The sequence below is a fragment of the Leucoraja erinacea genome, chromosome 9 (genome assembly GCF_028641065.1).
Source record: "Leucoraja erinacea ecotype New England chromosome 9, Leri_hhj_1, whole genome shotgun sequence".
Taxonomy (NCBI): domain Eukaryota; kingdom Metazoa; phylum Chordata; class Chondrichthyes; order Rajiformes; family Rajidae; genus Leucoraja; species Leucoraja erinaceus.
The window spans coordinates 52,488,552-52,512,586 of NC_073385.1; the positions used below are offsets into that span (position 1 = coordinate 52,488,552).

General features: G+C 42.1%; 1 protein-coding gene across 1 annotated transcript in view; it reads right to left on the reverse strand.

Moving 5' to 3' along the window:
- Positions 1-17,344: 17,344 nt before the first annotated feature.
- Positions 17,345-24,035, reverse strand: part of synj2bp (synaptojanin 2 binding protein) — a 30,775-nt gene continuing 24,084 nt past the window's right edge. The window contains exon 4 of the mRNA XM_055640822.1: positions 17,345-23,315. Within this exon, the coding sequence (XP_055496797.1) occupies positions 23,199-23,315 (117 nt within the window). The 3' untranslated portion in view covers positions 17,345-23,198. The remainder of the gene's footprint in view (positions 23,316-24,035) is intronic.

Genomic DNA, 24,035 nt, shown 5'->3' on the forward strand with positions numbered 1-24,035 from the left:
TCTGCATTCTACCATGCCTTCAGCTGCCTGGGTAATGTCCTCGAGTCCACTCGCTAAATCTCCCCAATTTTTAAGAAGCATCTTGAAACTTAAGGCCAATCGTTTAATCACTGGTTCTATTATCTCAATCATATGCCTTTACGATTCTGGTTTGAAAAATCACTCATGTGAAGTCTATAAACATGTTTTGATGCAGTTTCTATCAATTACAAATTTTACTGGAAAAATAGCCTAAATCTGTTTAGCAGCAACTGTATCTCAATTATAGAGTGTTACCCACATACTAGGTACATACCTTTGTATCTCTAGGATGGATGTAGACCCTCATCAAATAGTAAGCTTTATTTTCCAAATCTGTGGAGTGAAAAAAAATGTTTTCAGGAATCCACAGGCACATTTAAACCACACAGTATTTCTTGAGGCACTGTTCTCATTGCATTCTGAGATGCACAGTTAATGACAGTGGTATCTGCGAGTTCTTATCTGTCTCTCTGCAGCACCACCAACACAACACACTCTTCTTCAAAGCAGTTTATGACCCACAGCTCTGCTTTATCTTTCGCTGCATTCAATGTTGCAAACAGAGAGCTATTCTCCTTTTCAGGCCATACCGCTCCAATTAGAGATACTCCATTTAACCATATAACATATAACAATTACAGCACGGAAACAGGCCATCTCGGCCCTACAAGTCCATGCCGAACAAATTTTTTTTTTTCCCCCTTAGTCCCACCTCCCAAACTTAAAGAAATAGTTAGATTCCCTTTGGAGGGATATGACCAAATCCACATTTAGGTTTAATTCTACCAATGAACCTGCCTCCACCACTTCCACCGAAGGACTCAGTTTCCGTGCCGTATCACTCTCTGACTAAAGAAGTTCCCTCTCTCAACCTTACCCCAACCTGTTTTCTGTCTGTTAATTCTGAAGTCATTCCTCTTGTTTGAATCTTCCCTATTCTCGAGCTGAGAGCTTGTCCACATCTTCCTGTCTATCCCTCACATCTGATGAAAGACCTCTATTTCTTTGAATACCCCCTTATTGCTTCTGCGCTCCAGAGAATAAAGACCTATTTTATTCAACCTATCTCTGTAACTTAGTTAATTCAACCCAGGCTTTATTCATTTTAGTAAATCTCCTCTCCCACTCTCTATTTTGTTTCAGTTCCTTTCATTTGGGTGAAAAATATTGGAACTCAGTACTCCAGATTGTGCTCTCACCAAATCCTTGTCACATGGATTTTAACATTTGGTCTTTGATCAATTTTCCTTCCCTTTCACACAAAGGATGGTGGGTGTATGGAACAACTGCCAGAGGAGGTAGTTGAGGCTGGGACTATCCCAAATTTAAAGAAATAGTTAGACAGGTTTGGAGGGATATGGACCAAATGCAGGCAGGTAGGACTAGTTCTCCAGTGTGGGCAAATTGGGCCGAAGGACCAGTTTCCGTGCTGTATCACTCTCTGACTATGACTCCCTCTCTGCAACCTGAAACCAACCTGTTTTCTCTTGTGTTCTTAGGACTGTTAATTCCCACTTTGAGATGTCTCTCGAGCTGAGAGCAAATTATATCTTCCTTTTAGTTATCACACTCTGATGAACCAATAACATATTTCTTTGAATACCCATGATTATTGCTTGTGCCCCTATAAGCACATATTTGGATCGGTGAAAGATAATAATGTGTAATGAAGCTTTTTTCAGTTTAGATTAGTTTAGATATTATTCCCACGTGTAAGCGAGATACAATGATTTCATTTTGAAGAAATGTTAGCCATTCAAAGAAAAGTACCACAGATGTGCTCGGGAAAATCTTATCATCACATGGATGAGATAATTTGGTTTTCTGATCAAAGCTCTGATAAACAAATGATTATCAATTATACCAGCCATGAGGCTCTGGTGCAGGACCGACACTACATGTTTCAGAGGACCGTTCAGTTGCCTGATAATAAATGTACGCAAAAATAATTCATCTCAAAATTCCAGGTTTAAATCCCATTCTGTTTATGGGTCGGTTTGAAAATTGGTTGATTAGAATTGCTAGACATTTCCATTTGCCCTGCAATATCACAGGATTAGGACATCCATACTTTTGGAGAGGGAATTCTGTATTTATCAAGTAAATTAAATAGCAAATCTTGCAAGTTCATAGCTACCCATAAAAACATTTGTAATTTCAGCCATTGAAGGTATGCTTTGATTGTAATTTAGTTAACATAATTTATTAATGTGTACATGACATTTTAGTTTAGATTATTTTGGTTTATTATTGTCACGTGTACCGAGATACAATGAAAATCTTTTGTTTACATGTTACCCAGTCAAAGAAAAGACTATACATGATTAATGATTATAATCAAGGCATCCACAGTGTACAGATAAAGGGTAAAGGGCAAGATAAAGTCCGATAAAGTCTGATTAAAGATAGTTGAAAGGGCTCCATTGAGGTGGATGGGAGGTCAGGGCCGCACTCTAGCTGATGAGAGGACCGTTCAGTTGCCTGATAACAAATGGGACAAAACTGTTCCTGAATCTGGAGGCTTTATTCCAGATGACAGGGCCCAATAGTCATGTTTCTATGAAACAAGCCCTTTGGCTCAACTCGTCCATGCCAACCCAACCAAGATGCCCCATCTAAGGTAATTTATTGTAGCCATATCCTTCTAATTGCTCAATTTTAAAATCCTCTCACTCTCTGGACATAATAAATCTATTACAAGTTTTGTCCTTTAAGTTGTTAGTTGGACAATTAGGCAAATTCGGTTGCCAAATTTAAACCATGAAGCCACTTTCAAGAAGAATGTGAACCGATAAACCAGTATCTTCAGTCCTTGTATCTTGGTTTCAACTCCATTAGTTAAAGCTTCATTCCATGTATTGCATTCACGGCACAAAACGACAAACTTGGCCACTGGACTGCAGGATGTGCTGACTCTGCTCAAAGATTCAGTGTCTAACCATTCTCCCCTGATCAATTGCATTAACAGTGCTGGCAGTCATAGCAATCTGTTGCAATTTGCCTTCACCTGACTGGAGTTCCGAACATGGAACAAGAGTGCAATCCCCAGCTGCAGAATGCAATACAAGTCCTTACATAATATCATCTTTCTCACTCTTTGTGACTGCACAGATGTTCTCCGTCCATCCATTCAAAACGTTTTCAGTTTATTAGGTCAGACTGCTAACTTTCTGTTCATAACTTTCTGTTATGCACATGGTACCAGCTGGCTCCTTCTGAAACATAGAAAATAGGTGCAGGAGTAGGCCATTCGGCCCTTCGAGCCTGTACCGCCATTCAATATGATCATGGCTGATCATCCAACTCAGTATCCTGTACCTGCCTTCTCTCCATACCCCCTGATCCCTTTAGCCACAAGGGCCACATCTAACTCCCTCTTAAATATAGCCAATGAACTGGCCTCAACTACCTTCTGTGGCAGAGAATTCCACAGATTCACCACTCTCTGTGTAAAAAATGATTTTATCATCTTGGTCCTAAAAGATTTCCCCCTTATCCTTAAACTGTGACCCCTTGTTCTGGACTTCCCCAACATTGGGAACAATCTTCCTGCATCTAGCCTGTCCAACCACTTAAGAATTTTGTAAGTTTCTATAAGATCCCCCCTCAATCTTCTAAATCCTCCCTCAATCTTCGAAAGCAGCAAGATGCCAAAGTATGTCCTTGTGTTTCCATAAACCTAGTGGTATCAATAGCTTAGGCAGAACTGTGGTCAACAAAGTTCAGCACTGAAGAATGTGAGACTTAAGACTTAAATGTCAATATAGATTCCAAACTGGGAGAGATAAGAACTATGGAGGAGCAGAGAGATTTAGACATCCAAGGGTAATTATTACTAAAAGGTGAACAAAAAAAAGCAATTGGAACAATGGCCTTTAGATCAATGAGATAACACCTAGCTCTTGAATGTTCAGACAAACCAGTCAAAAACATAAATTCCTAGCAAGAAGTCTGTATGTGGACCAAATAAAAAATAGGAATGCCAAGTTAGCTACTTGCTCTGTGTATGAAAACATAAAGATAAACAGAAGGATGATTAACTGACAATAGACACAAAAGGCTGGAGTAACTCAGCAGGCCAGGCAGAATCTCTGGAGAGAAGGAGTGGGTGACGTTTCGGGTCGAGACCCTTCTTCAGTGGTTCAACGGTAACTGACATCTGGGTGAATTAATTCACTTTGTACATACACCTCTCCACTGCCATCGAACACCTGAGTGGGACTGTATAATTAAGCTAACGATTGATGCATTGAACCATGCATTTCGAGAATTGTGGTTCAGAGGTGATTAACAAAATGAGAAAATGAACTAAAGGAGGGGAGGGGTGGTGGCTTTGAACTCTGGCTTGACCCCTGAAAATATTTGAGCAGAATGAACTGGCCATGTGAGGGGGAGATGGAAAGAGATAAAGAAAAGAAAGGCGAGGTGTTTATGCTCGGTCAGCTCTCTGTCGGGGATCATGACAGAAGCCTCCTCATGGCGATACCCAGAAATGACGACATGGTGCACTCTGGGACGTGTCGGGCGACCAAATCTGTCAACATGTTGGACGACGACAGAAGTCAACAGCGAGCTACACGTCGTCTGACACGCGGGTGAATGAAGCTCTCTGCCTGGTAAATACTTTACTGCAACAAGTTATGCTGTGACCATTGCTCCTCAATAAACCAATAAACTACCTACCATTTCTCAACCCTTTGGATAATTGGCAAAGTTACAGAAAATGTGAGATTTACAACTGACCTTGGAAAGGACAGTGCAGGTTTACCAGGATACATCCAGGGTAAAATGGGTTAAATCAGGTAGTATAGTACAAGACTTCATTCTTTTGAATATGAAACAAAAGCTAAACTAAGTGAGGATTTAATAAAGCATTTGTTGATAATATTCCCCATTAATGGTGGAGGCCCAGATCAAAGGGCGTAACTAAAAGGCTCTAAACCAGGTGACCAGTCCAGCTATCCATCATGTAAAGGTGATAGAAATCTGGGACATTTCACCAAAAACTACTGTTGATGGAACAACAAAAATGTCAACACTGACATAAAAGATTACAGAAGGGTAACACAGAGTTGATATATGCATTAATTATGATCTTAGAAAACAGACGAATAGAGGAAGGCAGAATGGACTAATCGTATTCATGTGTGGTCTGTAAAATCTGCATTTCATTTCAACCACTTCAGTTAGAGCAGGGCTCTCCAGGCTATGGGCCACGGGCCATATCCGGCCCGCCACGAGATTTTATCCGGCCCGCAGCAACGTTCCGTGCGGTGGGCGATTTAGCGGGTTCTGTGGTAGCGCGGGAACTTACACGTCAGTTTGCCTTAGGTTATCAAGTTAAGGGTTTGTGTGCAGCTGCTGACAGGTTATCGTTAGTCGTACGTGACTAATACCCTCTTTTATTCAGGACGAGAAAGGCAAGAAAAGTAAGAATTCACCTCAGTTTGCCGCAGGCTCTTAAATCGAGTGTTTTACAACAATAATTTTAAATTTTAATGATTTCTTAGCGAAGTGCCCACCCATGAGCCACTGCGATGGTGACACGTGTGGTCACTGCGCCATTATATCATATGATATTTCTATACTGTCTGCATGCCCACTGGTGGTCACTGTATTTTTTCTGTTTTTATAATAATTATATATTAAATATATATATCTGACATTTCTTTATTTTTTCCTACGGCCCGCAAATCTGTGCCAAATATATAATGTGGTCCTTATGCTGAAAAGTTTGGAGGCCCCTGAGTTAGAGCATCAGTCAACCTAGTGACTTTAGTATAGGAAGGAACTGCAGATGCTGGTTTAAATCGAAGGTAGACAAAATGCTGGAGTAACTCAGCAGGACAGGCAGCATTCCTGGAGAGAAGGAATGGGTGATGTTTCGGGTCGAGACCTTTCTTCAGACTAATTCACCAGTAACTGACCCTACTTCAGACTCTGTTTAAGAGGGAACTGCAGATGCTGGAGAATCGAAGGTTACACAAAAAAGCTGGAGAAACTCAGCGGGTGCAGCAGCATCTATGGAGCGAAGGAAATAGGCAATGTTTCGGGCCGAAACCCTTCTTCAGACTGATCGGGGACGGGGGTGGGCGGGGACAAGAAAGGGAAAAGGAGGAGGACTAACAAAATTGGGAGAATTCGATGTTCATGCCCCCGGGATGCAGACTCCCCAAACTCCCCTTTCCGAACCAAAAACCCTGGGTGGACCGGTCTGTCCTTGTAGCCCTGAATGCTCGCACCGCTGCCTACAACTCGGGCCTGGCATCAGGCTACGTGAGGATGCTGTTCATAGACTACAGTTCAGCCTTCAACACGATAGTCCCCACCAGACAGGCTGGGAAGCTACTGGAATTGGGGCTCAACACCTCCCTGTGTGCCTGGGTCCTGGACTTTCTCACCGCCAGACCACAGGTAGTCAAGATGGGAGGGAATACATCGAAGTCCCTCACCCTGAGCACAGGATCGCCCCAGGCTTGCGTCCTCAGCCCCCTATTGTACTCCCTGTACACACATGACTGTGTGGCTAGGTTCAGCTCCAACTCAATAATTAAGTTTGCTGATGACACTGTGGTGGTGGGCCTGATCTCAGACAACGACGAGAAGGCCTACCGGGAGGAGGTGGCTGGTCTAGCACTCTGGTGCCAGGATAACAGCCTCCTCGAACATCAAAAAAACGAAGGAGCTGATCATGGACTTTAGGAGGGCACATCATCCGAGGACGTACACTCCATTGAGGATAAATGGGGATCCTGTGGATAGGGTGAACTGGTTTAAATATCTGGGAGTCCACATCTCTGAGGATATGACATGGGCATCACACGCCGCAGCACTCGTGAGTAAGGCAAGGCAGCGCCTTTACCACCTCAGGCAATTGAGGAAATTCAGAGTGTCTCCGAGGATCCTCCAGTGCTTCTACGCAACAGTGGTGGAAAGCATCTTGTCCGGAAACATTACCATCTGGTTTGGGAATTGCTCTGCCAAGGACAAGAAGGCTCTGCAGAGAGTAGCGCGTTCGGCCGAACGCATTATGGGAACTTCACTTGCCCCCCTGCAGGAACTATACATCAGGAGGTGCAACTCCAGAGCCAACAATATCATGAGAGACCCCTTCCACCCCTGCAACGGACTGTTCCAGCTGCTACGGTCAGGCAAACGCCTCCGTTGCCATGCGGTGAGAACAGAGAGGTTGAGAAGGAGTTTCTTCCCAGAGGCCATTCGGACTGTAAACACCTATCTCACCAGGGACTAACTCTACTGAACATTTTTTCCTTCCATTATTTATTATGTAAAGGTATATGTGTGTTATGATTGTGTTTATAGTTTGTTTGGTTGTTTGGTTGTTTGTCTTTTTGCACAAAAGTCCGCGAGCATTGCCACTTTCATTTCGCTGCACATCTCGTATGTGTATGTGACAAATAAACTTGACTTGACTTGACTTGTTCACTTTGTAATAAATAAACACTTTCTGTTTTCTGTCTAAATAATGTAGGCTGGAAACAAATCACATTTAATATTGGAAAGTTTCAGGTTCAATCCATAGTTTCTCCCAAGTTAACTATGCCCCTGTCCCACTTAGGAAACCTGAACGGAAACCTCTGGAGACTTTGTGCCCCACCCAAGGTTTCCATTCGGTTCCCGGAGGTTTTCGTCAGTCTCCCTACCTGCTTCCACTACCTGCAACCTCCGGCAACCACCTGCAACCTCCGAGAACCGCACAGAAACCTTGGGTGGGGCGCAAAGTCCCCAGAGGTTTCCATTCAGGTTTGCTAAGTGGGACAGGGGCTTAATCTTACCCGGGGCTACAATTAGCCTTAATAGCAGGAGCAGGGAAGAATAAATTGATGTTAAGTTGCCAGTTGAGTTCATTTTCCAGGGACCTACAGAGATGTTTACAAGAGTGGCCACAAAAATACCATCTCTAAAGCTTTCTAGGGATAAACAGCCACGTGCATTTACCACCAAAGGCAAACACTCAAATGAGATGCTGGGGAAATAGCAGTGTCCACACAACTATTCCAGGAACGCTAGAGTAAAATAATGGCACCAAATATCACAATTTCTTATTTATTAAATACATAACAAAGGAGAGCTGAAAAATGTTGTCAGGGCAACTATTGAGAGGACAAGAGTGCCTTAGTAATCAACTGCATACATCAATACACCCAAGAGTCAAGAGAGTCAAGAGTCAAGAGTCAATTTAATTGTCATTTGGACCCCTGGAGGTCCAAACGAAATGCCGTTTCTGCAGCCATACATTACACACAAATAGACCCCAGACACAACATAATTACATTTAACATAAACATCCATCACATAGCTGTGATGGAAGGCCAAATAAACTTATCTCTCCACTGCACTCTCCCCCCCCCGATGTCAGAGTCAAAGTCACAGCCCCCGGCTGGCGATGGCGATTGTCCCGCGGCCATTGAAGCCACGCCGGGTGGTGCGAGGTCGCACACCGGGTCTTGGTGTTAGAGCCCCCGGTGTGCGCTCGCAAAGTCCGCGGCCATTCCAGCCGCGCGGGGCAGTGATGTAGGCCCCGCTCCAGGAGCTCTTCGACCCCGCAACTCGGGCGGGAGAAGTCGCCGTTGCAGGAGCCCTGAGAAGCGGTCTCCCTCCAGGGAGCCGTGGGCTCCCGGCGCCGTCGTCCACAGACCCGCAGCAGCAGCCTCCGACTCTCCGGTAGCAGCAGCAGCAGCAGCGACAGCAGCAGCAGCGCTCCTCCACCGCTCCACCCGCTCCGGACTCGGCCAGCTCCGCGACGGCAACGGTGAGTCGACACCTGAGTCCCCGGCTTCTTCCTGTTGGAGGCCGCTCCTCGTTGCGGCCTCAACGACACCTGAGACCCGACGAGAAAAGGTCGGGTCTCCAGTGCAGGGAGAGATTCAAAAATCTCGCCCACCATTTTGCTGCAAAAGGCAATGAAAAGGTGTGGTGGCTTAAAATGGCACTGTGCAAATCTTCCTCACTAATCTGTGCTGTCCCTCTCTCCAGGCATGTACAGGTATCTAAATTTGAAGAAGTGCACTAAACAAAATGTCGACAAAAGAACATTTTCCATGATGACTCTCAGATCCCTTGTAAAGCTGATGTTCCAACACCTTACCAAAGGAATAGCAATAACCCACTCTCTAACTCAAGCATATGCTTGTTTCGCTCGTACGGAAAGTTTGTACCAGGTGTTCCATACAAAACGGTCTTGGCATCATTGTGGAGTCTATACTTATAGCTGGTTGCTGTCAGGAAGAAATAACAAGACAGTGTTGCTGGAATAGATGCCAAATTCAGCCCAGTGTGAGTGAATGTCAGGTATGTGAGGATTGAACTCAACTGCTCATTCTTGGTTGCAGAGCCCGCTGATGTTTGCTCAGCTTTCAAATCTGGCCGTTTGGATAAGTGGCCTATAGTTGACAAAAAAAAAACATTAAAACTTGCCACAAATGTGAGGAAAGCAGGGAATCAGAGAAATGGAAAACTATCTTGGCTTCAGGGATCTGAATAACAATTGCCCTGAACGACGTCGACTGTGTGGTTCTGTAGCAACGACAAATATGTTAATTTGCTGTCAGTAAGAAGGAATCCCTCTGTAAACTGAGAATAAAATTGAACTCCGTGTTCCTGCCAAGGATCTAGCTACACAAAACGTACAACACCATCTGTCAAAACAGCCGCACAAGGAGTCTACCTACAGCTTCGAGAAAATATAAATGAATAAGATACACCAATTACTTTGATGCTATCATAACATTTTAAAAGATTACTTAGTAATCCTGATTCTCAAATATCTGAAAATATGTTGCATATCGTTAATTATTTAATTGGGTTTCCCAAAAGCAACTGCTGTACGTCATTCAAATGTGTTCATTACATTTCGTACAAAACAGCATTTGGGCAAATAACCAGTTATTCTCTGTGTGTGGCAAAAGGTTGTCGACTAAACTAATCTCCAGTTCCTTGTTAAACAAACATTCCAACAATTTAACATAGGAGTAGCAATGTATTATTCTTGAAATTGTACTGGAATGTTAATCCTTAGCTTAATGGTTCAAATCATGGAGAAACTAGCATCAAATTGGCAACACAATTCTATGCAATTGGTAAATTCATACTAATGTTATTTATTTAAACATCCCTTAGTTCAACAGTTATATTGAACATCCTTGTGTTTGATCATCCCCCTCAATCCAGTCCAACAGTAACAAAAATTGCAATGTCCAGTCAGAACCATTCTTTTATAAAAAGCTTTGTCGGTGTTTCCATAAGCAACAATGGAAAAGCCCAAGTACATTTTCACTGCCTGCTTCATATTGCTCAATATTGGTCTCTAATTTCTTTGTGATCAATCATCTCACACACAACATTTTCTTTTGTGTCACCACAAAAAAAAACAAATTTAAATTTGTTGCTGACTGAAGCCAGTTCTATTTTCCAAAGAATATTACTTTTTTTCCCCACACTGTGACTTTCTGGTAAGTGATAAAAATGTGCACCTTTATAATACATCAGACAAGTGGAAACCGATGTGACCAAGGACCGACCCATCCCTATAAATTACTATTAAAACACATAGTACGTGCGATAACACCAGGATAAGCTCAACCAAGAAAACTAAGCCCAAAGTCAAAGGAAACTGATTATACCAATTTTGGCCTAGGTCAATAACTAACACCTTATGCAATAAACAGCTACCTACATGGTAACATGCACGTTAAAAACTGCTCATGTAGATACAAGTATATCATTGGGGTTACTAAGTAGATACCTCCCTTCACTAGTGTTTTGTTGAGTTAGGCCCAGGACAACTCGGGAAGGCTCAACAGTTAGTTCTAGCGTCCCAGAACAACCCCCCTGAATATCTGCTCTCACCACCTATGCTACCAGTATCTACTAAATAATGGAGACTCCAGACGATTAGTTCACTCTAGCAAATGCTAAACACTCGCATCCTATCTTCCACTTATCCTAACCAATCAACAAACTCGTAACACCACAAATATCAAACTTGCTTAAAACTGGAATACACTTACACAGAATACACTTACAAAGAAACACTGCCAAGGATAAACCTAAAGCTATCAGTGTAATTTAATGTTTTTCTTATAATAAGCATATATTTTAGGTTGCAAATTATTTCTGTCTGATTGACATTGAAGCAATACATGAATAATTAATACAATGCAGGGATCTAATTTTCTACAGTTGCAATGAGCATTAGATTATATGTGTAGGGAGGAACTGCAGATGCTGGTATGTACTGCTTTTTATATAGCAATGAGCTCACAGACATTAACATCAGCATATACTGCAGCTTAAAAGGGATGTATGCAACAGTCTATATACATATTATGTAAAAACTTGCAATCAAAGATGCATTTGCAATCATGAACGTAAGGTAAGAAAATGATCCATTGCAGAAGCTAGGAATTATACTTGGCAGTTACTATTTTCAAACAGCAGGTGTTTACCATTGCACTGGAAGTGCAGCAACATACACTTGATAATTGGGAAACATTATTGACCTTGTGCTCTGGATAGGTGTACATCTCCTGCCATTTTTGGTTTGTATGATCACAGGTCTTCAGTTTCCATCTGATTACACGCCTTGAGGATGTTCATCTAAGTGTTCAATTAATAAAACAACGAGATTAGGGACATTTCTATTCAACCTGTCAAAGGAATTGGGGGGAGTTTAGAAATAGTCAGTGAGGTCACCAAACATAACAGTTGAGTGGCAAATGACAATAGTGCTAGCTTCCCAATATTTAACTGAAGGAAATAATGGGTTAACAGGGCTGTATGTTGTGACAGACACCCTGACACCTTGTATGTCATTTTAATATTACACTTATCCCATCCCCCTGGATGTTCCGGATGAATAAATTAAGGTTTTGTCAACTAATTACAAATCAGGCTAATTACAAATCAATAACATTAGCCAACTCCGAAACATGAAGCGCTAAACATTGGGATCCAGACATCTCGACAACTGGCCTCAGTTCCCCGCTCACATCTGGCAGTGCTCTCTGTCTGAAGCAGGGGCCGCGGGGCGTTTTTGAAAATGGGGTGGCTGAGCCCGGTGAGGGAGTAGAGCAACCGAGTGGGATGAGGGTGTGGAAGTGGGGTGTAGCCCCTCCCAGGGGAGGGACTTTTTGAAATTTGATGTATTAAAATCATGTTTTAGTGCATTGTAGAAGTATGATTTCAATGTTTTTTGTATGAAGTATTTTTAAGATGTAACTTATTAAGAAGTAACTTTTTCCACACAAAGGGTGGTGGGTGTATGGAACAAGCAGCCAGAGGAGGTAGTTGAGGCAGGGACCATCCCAATATTTAAGAACCAGTTAGACTGATACATGGATAGGACAGATTTGGAGGTATGGACCAAAAGCAGGTAGCGTAGCTGGGACATGTTGGCGGGTGTGGGCAGGTTGCACCTGTTGGCGGGTGTGGGCAAGGGCCTGTTTTCACACTGTATCACTATGACTACATTATACCTCCAACATGTATGAATGCTTCAAAATCAAGTGATCGAGTTTTATTGTCATATACTCAAGCATAGAAACATAGAAAACAGGTGCAGGAGTAGGCCATTCGGCCCTTTGAGCCAACACTGCCATTCAATGGCTATTCATCTAAAATCAGTACCTCTTTTCTGTTTTTTTTCCCCATATCCCTTGACGTCGTTAGCCCCAATGCATTTCGTTGTTTCTGTACTGTACACTGACAATGACAATTAAAATTGAATCTGAATCTGAATCAAGAAGTAAATGTAACTCTCTCTTGAAAACATCCAGTGAATTGGCCTGCACTGCCTTCTGTGGCAGAGAAGTCCAGATTCACAACTCTCTGCATGAAGAAAGTTTGTCCTCATCTCAGTCCTAACTGGCCTACCCCTTATTCTTAAACTGTGACCCCTGGTTCTGAACTCCCACAACATCGGGAACATTTTTCCTGCAGTTACAGTAAGTGAAAATCTAGCAGGCAAGCAGGATGCTTTCTCCAACCACCCCCATTTGAAGTCCACTATCTTCCACCGTTTCTACCCAGTGCTTGGTACTTACTTCCAGCAACGACTGGTTGTCCTCCAGGATGCACCGAGCCACAGCCTGATCCATGTCGGTCACCTGGGAGAATTTGGCACAGAGACTCTCACGGCAGTGGCGCAACGCTTCCGATGGCACAGGGCTCTTGCACTGAGGCTGCTCCATGGCCGGAGCTGCAGTGAGCAACTCGCCAGCCCGGCAAACACTCGCCAGCTCCGCTCCCTGTCCGCATCTGTCTCCACCACTGCTTCCGATTCCAACTGCCCATGCAGTTGATATGAGTTTGGAAATTTTCGTTGATCACAGAATTTCCCACGACAGAGCGTGAGAAATTTGTGATCAGCGTGAGAATTTTGCGAAATGCGTGATGTTCACGCTCAATACATGGGAGTTGGCAGCCCAGCCCCTCACTCTCCCCTCTCCCTCTCTTCCCCCTCTCCTTCCCACCTCACTCTCCCCCCCCCCCTCTCCTCCCTAACTCTCTCTTCCCTCTCTTTTCCCTAACTCTCTCTCCCCCCCTCTCTTTCTCTCCCTCCCTCCCTCCCCCTCTCTCTCTCTCTCCCTCCCTCTCTCTCTCCCCCCCCTCTCTCCCCCCCACCCCCCTCTCTTTCTCCCCGCGCTCTCTCTCTCTCTCTCCTCCTCCCCCACCCCCCTCTGTAAGTTATGGACATACGGTTGGCAACAACACGAAGTGTGTTCGGATGTGGCAAAGATGTAGATGTTAGGTGTAAGCACTGCTGGAGAACGTGGCTTATGAACAATGGGTATTTTTTAGTAGTCACTGCCTTTTCCGGTAAAATTTTCCAAGGAAGAAATTTAATAATACCTGAACGAGAGCAGAGAGTCTCTGTTCACAATACATGAACACATACTACTTTGAAGTTCTGTGCAGCCAGTACCAACTATGCTGTTCATTAGGTACATGTATTGATCAGCCCAATCTCACATCCAACATTTCTTAAAAACCTCTTCTATTAAAGACCGGGACATAGAAACATAGACAATAGGTGCAGGAGTAGGCCATTCGGCCTTTCGAGCCAGCACCGCCATTCAATATGATCATGGCTGATCGTCCAAAATCAGTTATGACTTTTTCCCCCATATCCTTTGATTCCGTTAGCCCTAAGAGCTAAATCTAACTCTCTCATGAAAACATCTATTGAATTGGCCTCCACTGCTTTCTATGTGGCAGAAAATTCCACAGAACTGGGTGAAAAAGTTTTTCCTCATCTCAGTCCTAAATGGCCTACCCTTTCTTCGTAAACTGTAACCCCTGGTTCTGGACTCCCCCAACATCAGGAACGTTGTTGTATGTTTCTATAAGGTCCCCTCTCACTCTTCTAAATTCCAGCGAATACAAGCCCAGTCGATCCATTCTTTCATCATACGTGGGTCCCGCCATCCCAGGAATTAACCTGGGGAACCTACGCTGCTCTTCCTCAATAGCAATAATGTCCTTCTTCAAAATGGGGAACCAAAATTGCACACAATACTCGAGGTGCGGTCTCACCAGGGTCCTGCACAACTGCAGTAGGACCTCCTTGCTCCTAAACTCAAATCCTCGCACAATGAAGGTCAACATGCCATTGGTTTTCTTCACTGCCTGCTGTACCTACATGCTTACTTTCAATGACTGATGTAGAAGCACACCCAGTCTCGTTGCACCTACCCTTCGCCTAATCTGACACCATTCAGATAATAATCTGCTTTCTTGTTCTTGCCACCTCATCAAAATAGTAAATATTTATTGTCTATACCACCGGGTGGCACCAGCAATGGCTGCCTCACCAACCGTCCATCTGCCCCTTTCTTATTTGTTGTTTTTTTTAGTGTGCATTAAATGGATGTTTTTAGTGTTCTTTACTTTGTTTTATGTGGGGGTTGGGGGAAACTTTTTCTAATCTCTTACCTCGACGGCTTAACATCGAGGAGTTGGCAGCCTTTGCTGGAGCAATTTCGCGAGCTTCACCGCGGAGCCTGCAATCCCTTTGCCAGGGATCGGCCTCGGAGCTCTAATGCGGGAGCCTGTGGATTTTAAAGTCGTGGAGATCGCAGTCTCTGGTTAGAGACCGACATCAGGGACTACAAGCCCCAGGAGCTTCAATCGCCCTGACACGAGAGCATCGATCGTCCCAACTGCGGATGGTTTGACTGCCTCGGCCGTAGGAGAATAAAGATGGAAGATTATACTTTATTGCCTTCCATTACAGTGAGGAATGGCCCCATAGCAGAAGCGTCTACATCGTGGGGCTGGAAACTGGAAGTATCCTGAGCTAATTTTGCTAGCAACATCATCTATTGCGACAAATGATGGCTTCCACTGATTGTCGCCGGAAGCTTGTATCCCTTTCAGGACGGACATTGACAGCGAGGCCAACATTTGTAACAAGATGGACACGAAAAGACAGTGAGGAATGTGGGGAGTCCACTGTGGTGATTGTTTATATGAACTTTTATGTAGTTGGGTGTCTTGGTGCTTTTTTTAAAGTATGGCTGTATGATAATTCACATATTAATGTACCTTTATTGGTATACGTGGCAATAAAAGATCTTTGAAAACTTCAACCTTTGAATATGCAGATACACAACATTCACTGGCTCTCCCTTATCCATTCTACTTGTTACATCCTCAAAAAATTCCAAAAGATTTGTCAAGCATGATTTCCCCTTCATAAATCCATGTTCACTTTGACCGATCCCGTCCCTGCTTTCCAAATGTACTGCCATAACATCTTTAATAATCGACTCCTGCATGTCACCTACTACCGATGTAAGGCTAACTGGTCTAAAATACCCAGTTTTCTCTCTTCCCCCCTTTCTCAAAAAGTGGAATTACATTGCCTACCCTCCAGTCCACAGGAACTGATCCACAGAACAGGCTACTGTGGATGAAGAATAGAGGTACATTTGGTAGAAAAGGCCAATTGAAAATCAAGTTACTTGCCTTGAACATTCCTATTAAATCCATAAACCTCACTGCACCATTCACTTTTGACCTGTATACTCACGGTATTGCCACCAATTTCTCTTACCTCCCATTGCTTATTGTCCAGAGGGCCTTTTGTTTCACCATCGACACAGGACTTATCTCTTCATTTCCATCAGTCCTCCGAGTGCATTGGTTTAAAGTATTTGGTTTATGGACACTCACCAGTTAAGCCATTGCTTAAGAGGTGGCACAGCGGTAGAGTTGATGCCTTACCACACCTGATACTCTGGTTCGCTCCTGACTACGGCTGCTGGCTGCACGGAGTTTGTACGTTCTCCGTGGCCACGTGGGGTTTGTACGTTCTGTGGCCACGTGGGGTGCTCCATTTTCCTCCCACACTCCAAAGACGTACAGGTTTGTGGGCTAATTGGCTTTAGTAAAAATAGTAAATTGGCTCCAGTGTTTAGAATAGTGCAAGTGTACGGGTGTGATCGCTGGTTAATATGGACTTGGTGGGCCGAAGGTCCTATTTCCACACTGTATGTCTAAAGTCTAAGATATCACAGACCAATTCATTTTTGGAGAAACTTCTTACTGCTTCTTACAGTTATAATGAAACTTCCTCATTCATAAAAGGAGTTGCTCTTTACAGGTTAGCCAGGGCCACGGCCTTTCTGTGCAGGACGTGCAGTGCCTTAGCGATTAGACCCAGCAAACTCCACTGAGGAAGTTCACAGCAGGGCATCTAAGCGAGAACAAACTTAGCCAACAAGTGATACTTCAGCATTAGCCATATGTTGGTATGCAGAAAATTTGTGCCATTGTTTATCTCAAAAATGATGTATAACTCACCTCATGTTAATATACTTTAGTTCTTGAAGGTAGAAATAAGCAAGTAACTGCATGACCAAAATATGACCAGCTGAAGGCATTTTTACGATACAACTGCAGCAAAGAAACATGCTGCTTGGCAGCATCGAGTCACATGTGGTTCATTATGCAGTTTAGAATGATTTTTTAATAGATCCAGTCGATTTAAATAACCTTGCCTTAGGTAACTTTATCCCAGCCAACATAATACTTAAGCATTAGTGCACATCACAAAATCAATACATCCAAATATTGATTTATTTTATAGGCTCTCACCTAAATGCAGTTAGTTTAATTGCTTTAATTTTATGCAGTCGGGTAAATAGATGTAATAGCCAGCAAGTTGCTTTTCACAATATTTAATGTAATTATAGAACCATTGGGGTAACCTGTATGGATTGTATGAGTTCTCCAAGAATGAGAATAGCGTTATGGTATAATTCCAATGTTGAACATGAGTAAAGAAGACACAAAATAATGTTTTTAAAAATGCAAATTTGGCAAGTAACTTTATGAACCATTGCATTTCAGACATTGATTTTACAAAATTATGCATAAATAACTTCATTTCATCTGGATACATTTATTTTGTCACAAACAAAATTTGCACGCACTTTTGTCCAAATGCCTTTGCTGCACTGGTAGTAAATGTGGATCGGACTTTCACAGCATGTTCATTAACATTACGGTAGTCACAATTCTACTTTTGAATCATTATGCAATTTTCAAAGTTAATTAGCAGCACTTCTTCCCACACCATATATATCCAACAATCAATCTTTCCAATCAAAAAGGAAATTTTGATTATGAATCAAGGCATCACATTGACAAAAAGGATGCAGTTTCATCAACATTGATTGTCCACATGAATTAAAACAGATGGCTCTGGCAGTTTTATTTATCACTTTTATAGGAAAATTTAAGTTATATGGAAATAGATATAAAAAGTCATTTACAAATAAAGTAACTTCCCTAATAAAGGCAGCAATTTTCATAATTCCCACAGTAAGCAGTGGTGCCAAGAATGAATCACATTAACACAGTTTGTCAATATAGAACAGCAAAGGCACCAATATACAATCAGAAAAGTCAAATCATATCACCAGCCGAACAGCAAAGATACTGTAACTACATGAATATGGGTGTATTGATATTATAATGTTTATTGTCTCACGTTTACACAGTATTGAAACTTTGGAACCATTTTACAAAAGAGAAATACAGGGATATCACTGCCTACAATGCTCACCACTGGCATTGTATTTCACAACAATAAAATTTTGTATTGGAACAGTAATCGGAAACCTGATCGATATAGAAATTTCAATTAAAGTTCAAGATTTTATAACAAAATCAGTATTCAGTTACTGTCGCTTTCAGTGGGTTGTTACTTATGTCTAAAACACCGATTTAAATCTACAACTGGCTTGTACAGAAAGAATCGTAGCTACTATTATACTTTACATTTAGATCTAAAATCAGTGTTCGAGAACAACACAGAACTGGAAATATTATGCTTGAAAAGGTTTATGCAAAATCCTTGGTGCTGTTATTGACAAGGCTCATAAAATTCCATCAGGAATGAATACAATTTACCTTTAACTGTAATAAATACTAATTGTTATTCAAACTACATGGACCAAAAGAGCCACACATGGGACGGGTGAAAACAGAACCGGAAATATTATTGTTGAAAAGGTATATGCAAACTCCATGGTGCTGTTAATGAGAAAGCTTATAAGTTTGCAGCAATATACAAATAATTTTAACAATTGTCATCACATTTACGACACACATTTTCAAAATGAGAGAGTTGCACCAGCTAGCAATTACATACTTACACTGATTCCCTGAAGTGTAAAGTGTCAGGATATCCCATCAGGAATTAATGTAATTTACCTTAACTGTACTAAATAATACTAATTACTACTCAAACTACATGGACCAAAAATGCCAGGCATGGGGATGGGTCAAAATTTCTATACCATAACGCAAAAAAGGATGCACATTTCATTGGTGACAAAAAACATCCCAAAGATCTGGAGGAAAACCAAAATCATCGCTCTTCTAAAACCCAGTAAAGATCCAGCATATGCAAAGAGCTTCCGCCCAATCTCCCTGCTATGCCACTAGTACAAGCTGTTTGAGTGCCTGATCCTCAACAGGCTTGCCCCAGTCGCTGAACCAGCCATCATCCCTCAACAAGCTGGATTCCGACCTGGCAAATCCACAACAAGTCAACTTCTGAATCTCACACAGCACATTGAAGACGGGTTCCAGAAAGGACTGGTGACAGGAGCCGTCTTTGTTGATCTGTCTGCCGCGTATGATACTGTGAATCACCGCCTCCTCCTAAAAAAGATCTTGGAGAATACCAAAAACCTGGCACTCACGGACCTCATCGGAGCCCTCCTGAAAGATAGGCGCTTCTATGTTGTCCTTAACAACAAGCAAAGTCGCTGGCGACGACAATGGAATGGCTTGCCTTAAGGTAGTGTGCTGGCTCCACTACTATATAACATCTACACCAATGACCAGCCAATGGACCAGAACACTGAGCGGTTCATCTACGCCGACGACCTCTGTGTAACATCCCAAGAGAGTACGTTTGAAGCTGTAGAAGCGAATCTCACCTCAGCCCTAGATGAGCTACACCTCTACTACGAGCGCAACCACCTACACGCAAACCCTGCGAAGACCCAAGCCTGCTCGTTCCATCTCAGGAACCGGGAAGCAAACAGACCCCTTAACATCACATGGTCTGGAACACCACTTGAACACTGCACCAACCCTGTCTACCATGGTGTAACACTGGATCGCACTCTCTCCTATAAGGAACACGTCAAAAACACCAAACTGAAAGTTAACTCCCGAAATAACATCCTCCGGAAGCTGACCAACTCCAAATGGGGAGCCACAGCACACACATTAAGATCTACTGCTCTGGCCCTGTGCTACTCCTCTGCGGAGTACGCGTGTCCTGTTTGGGAGAGATCATCCCATGCCAAGAAACCAGACCCAGCGTTGAATAACACCTGCCGCTCAAGCACTGGCTGCTTGAAGCCCACCAACATAAACAACCTGCACCTCCTCGCTGGCATTGCCCCTGCTGATGTGAGACGGGAAGTCGCTAGCCGAGTAGAGATGACCAAGGCCACCAGTGATGAACGCCACCTCCTCTACGGACGTGTACCCCCGGCCCAACGGCTGAAGTCCAGGAGAAGCTTTCTCAGCCATGTCCAGCCCCTAATAGCATCACGGGAAGAAACCAGACTCCAACTATGGACAAAAAGGCTTGAGGACGACCCCCCTCCTTCTGAAGCCCTCCCTCCGGGCTCAGAAGCACCATGGGTCCAGTGGAAGACGCTCAACCGCCTGAGAACAGGAACGGGGCGATCAAAAGCTGCCATGGCCAGATGGGGCTATGAAACTGGCCAAACCACCTGTGAATGTGGAGAAGAGGACCATACAATGCAGCACTGCCTTGTCTGCCCCCTACTACCCAACCAGTGCAGCCCAAAGGATCTTGCAGTGTTCAATAAAAACGCAAAGGACTGTGTAAAGGAATGGGAAACTGTCATATAACCAACTAGCTTCAAAGACACGAAAAGAAGAAGATTGGTCAAGTACAATCCCAGATATTTTCATGTTGTGGGGTTCTAGTCTATCCATCTGATTTGAGTGCATAGGAAGGTGGTTATAAATCATGCTCCTAGTTAATATTTGGCACTATGCTTGAATATTCTTTTAAACACATTGAAAGGGATTTTTGAACTAGAGTGTATTTTCCAGCATATTTCCATGAGATCCATAAAATCTAATAGCAGTAATAGAAAATGCCATAATAGAACAAGATAGCCGCCTGCCTATCACTTTAGGCCAAAGAGTATCGGAAAAGTAGCATATTGTAGTTTTTTCAATGCGCTCTTCCTTGTCTTTGATAATAACTTGGGAAATCAGAATTGTTCATGCTGGCCATACTCTTGAGTGATTATTACCAGCAGTAAAGGTAGAAACACATTACCCTGCCAGGTAATATTAAGGTTAACAGAGGGCAAAGATTGCACAGCACATCTGAAAACATCTGTGCACAGAGCTGAAATGTTTGTCAGTTACCACAGCGAGTGTGTTCATTTGTAATTTTTTTCAAATATTATTTTAACTTATGATATAGTTAGATAGAGCTCTTTAAGATAGCAGAGTCAAGAGATATGGGGAGAAGGCAGGAACGGGGTACTGATTGTGGATGATCAGCCATGATTACAGTGATTGACAGTGTTGGCTCAAAGGGCCGAATGGCCAACTCCTGCCCCTATTGCCTATTAATGTACACTGCCAACATGCAAGACATAATTAATTCTGAACATTTTAAAAGGAATAGACAGTTCTAAAAGGATAATGTTTTCTGTAAATAGGAGTACAATATTTCTCAGAAGATTCATTATGTTATAATTTCATATAATACAGCTGGTAACTGTGCAAAAATAAAATCTGTATGCTTGTTAACATTAAGCCAGCCTTTTGCAACTGAAACAGCAATCATGGTCATGAATTTCACCAATCATCTCATGGCAGCCAACTGAGAAGGAATGATGAAAGCAAGCTTGTTAATTCAACCAGTCTATTGCTAACTTCGACAAGTAATACATCCAAGAGGGAGATGCATCAAAGTGCTGAGCTGAACACTGAAATGTTAAGCTAATTATTGGCAATTGTTCTGCAATCAGAATTTGTTTAATGTTATCTGAGAGCAATAAAATACCAATGTGATTTGGGAATGTCCATGTGCAGAACTTGATTTCTAAGGAAGGGCTCAGCATTAGTATTTAGCACTGTGTAGTATTAATTTAGTATTGAGTCTGAAGCAGGGTCTCAACTTGAAACGTCACCCATTCCTTCTCTCCAGAAATGCTGCCTGTCCTGCTGAGTTACTGCAGCATTTTGTGTCTACCTTCGATTTAAACCAGCATCTGTAGTTCTTTCCTACACATTAGTATTTAGCAAATCTGACAAACAAAATAATAAAAAACAGTCTTCCAATGTTTGCATCCAACACAGACTTATAAATGTAAATATCACTGAATTTTTGGAAAAACTTTCATATGGGACATACAAGTAGATCCACATTTCACAAATAATTGATAAAATAATTTTACAAAAAAGAAATTACATAAGTTAGATAAAACCACCTTAGCAACATTTATGAAAGTGAAAGCTCTTAAATCAAGTAACAATTGTCAAATGGTGTACATCCAATTTACAAGTTCATATATTATTCTGGTGACCCTACTGTGAATTTGTTTGAAAGAAGCGTATCACTTTTTGGTCCATGCTTAGTGTTTTAAAATATATTAACTACTAGATATGGAGAAATTAGATTTTATCCTTATACACTGTTGCAGGTAATGTAATGAATAATACACATTTGCACGTGCTTGAATGTAAGTGTTTCAACTGCTTTAAAAAATTCTGCTGGAAAATGTTTCCTACCAAAAATATAAGAAATGAAATGAAATTTTATAAAGGATTTCTCCCGGTATGTAGCGATCACACACTGAATTTGAACATATCACTTAAACGTTTTGACATTATTTACAGTCTTTTAGCTCAGAAATCTTTCTTCGTTTGATCACTTGCTGAATCTTCTTTAAGTGGTCTTTAAAAAAAATAAAACATTCAGCTCTCGTTCTCTGCCAATTTGGATCCACAAAATCACCAGGTTGGCCCCATTACCCATTCATGATTTTTTCAAATACATTTACATGCATGTGCAGATTGAGGAACCAATCATCGTCGGTATAAATAGTGATCAGTTCCCTCCAGATCACGTATAAAGTGCCTATCTGCTGTGCACTGCTCCAATAAAGAACAGTCCTTGATTACACAACTGCACTGCGTTATTTCAAAAATCAATGATTACAGTTTTTATACATACAATGGAAGTAGTTTTAAGTATTTTTTTAAAAATGTAGTTTTTATAAACACTCTACTGTTTTTAAAACATTATAGGTCATATGTTAATTTGTAGTGCATTGCTCCATGTCTTTTGTTATCCATAGGAAGAACATGCCCCTGCCTTTGATGGTTAATAAGGACTTTGTGTATACGATTTGTAATATCCTTTATATTTATTATTTTGTTTTTAAAAATCATTGCAGCTTATATTCTGTGGCATATAAATGATTCAGGTATTCTACAAATGTGTACATTCCCTTTAAGATCTATAATAGATCTAATTTCAAAGTCAGCATTTGGCTAGGCACACCGATAAGTAAGCCTATGTGGACATTAGCATTTTGGCCTACATTAAAAGATGAGGACATTTTCTATCTTCATAACCTGCGGCGATATTTCACGTATACACACATTGCCAACACTGTTATACCCAGAATTGCCATTACTAGTTGTGATACAGATGCCTTGTTGTTTTGATCATTCTCGATTCTTATCTGAAAGAAAAGGAAAAAAATTGATTAGTGGACTAAAAGCTCACCAAACTATACTTTAGCTTCAAAGATAGATCAGTGTATCCTAACGTTTAATTGAGTTTCCATTACAATGTGAACATATCAATTACTTCCACTGTTGCCCCACATTTCCCCCCCCCCCCCATTTCCCCCGGGGGGGGGGGGGGGGGGGGGGGGGTCATTGTTCAACTCATTGAATCTAACTCTCAAATCACTTTCATCAGTCCCATTCCTATACATGCATCCCTACAGTCTAATCCTTCATACATACTGAGTACACCCCTTCCCGTCATGTCTCAACTCTCCTGCACTTAACTATGGCCGATTTACAAATTAACTGACTAGCATGTATTTTGAATGCAGGAGGAAACCAGAGCACCCACCGGAAGCCCAATGCAGTCACAGGGAGAACAGGCAAACGCTGTCAACAACAAATCTGGAATATTGGATTTCAGCAGCAACAGCATTAACTAAGAACATTAAATGAAAAGCCTAGCACAATTCCTGAATGCAGTCAATGATTTTCCCAAGGGGCACAGGCTACATTTGAGATACTTTTGCTGGTAAACATTTTTCCCTCAGTGGACTAGAGTATTCCAAGTTAATAGATTAGATATAATTGTTTTGCTTTCCGTTTCTGTAAATCTGCTGGGAATTTATTGGCAGGCATGTGCAAGAACCTCAGACAGTTTGACTGCTACC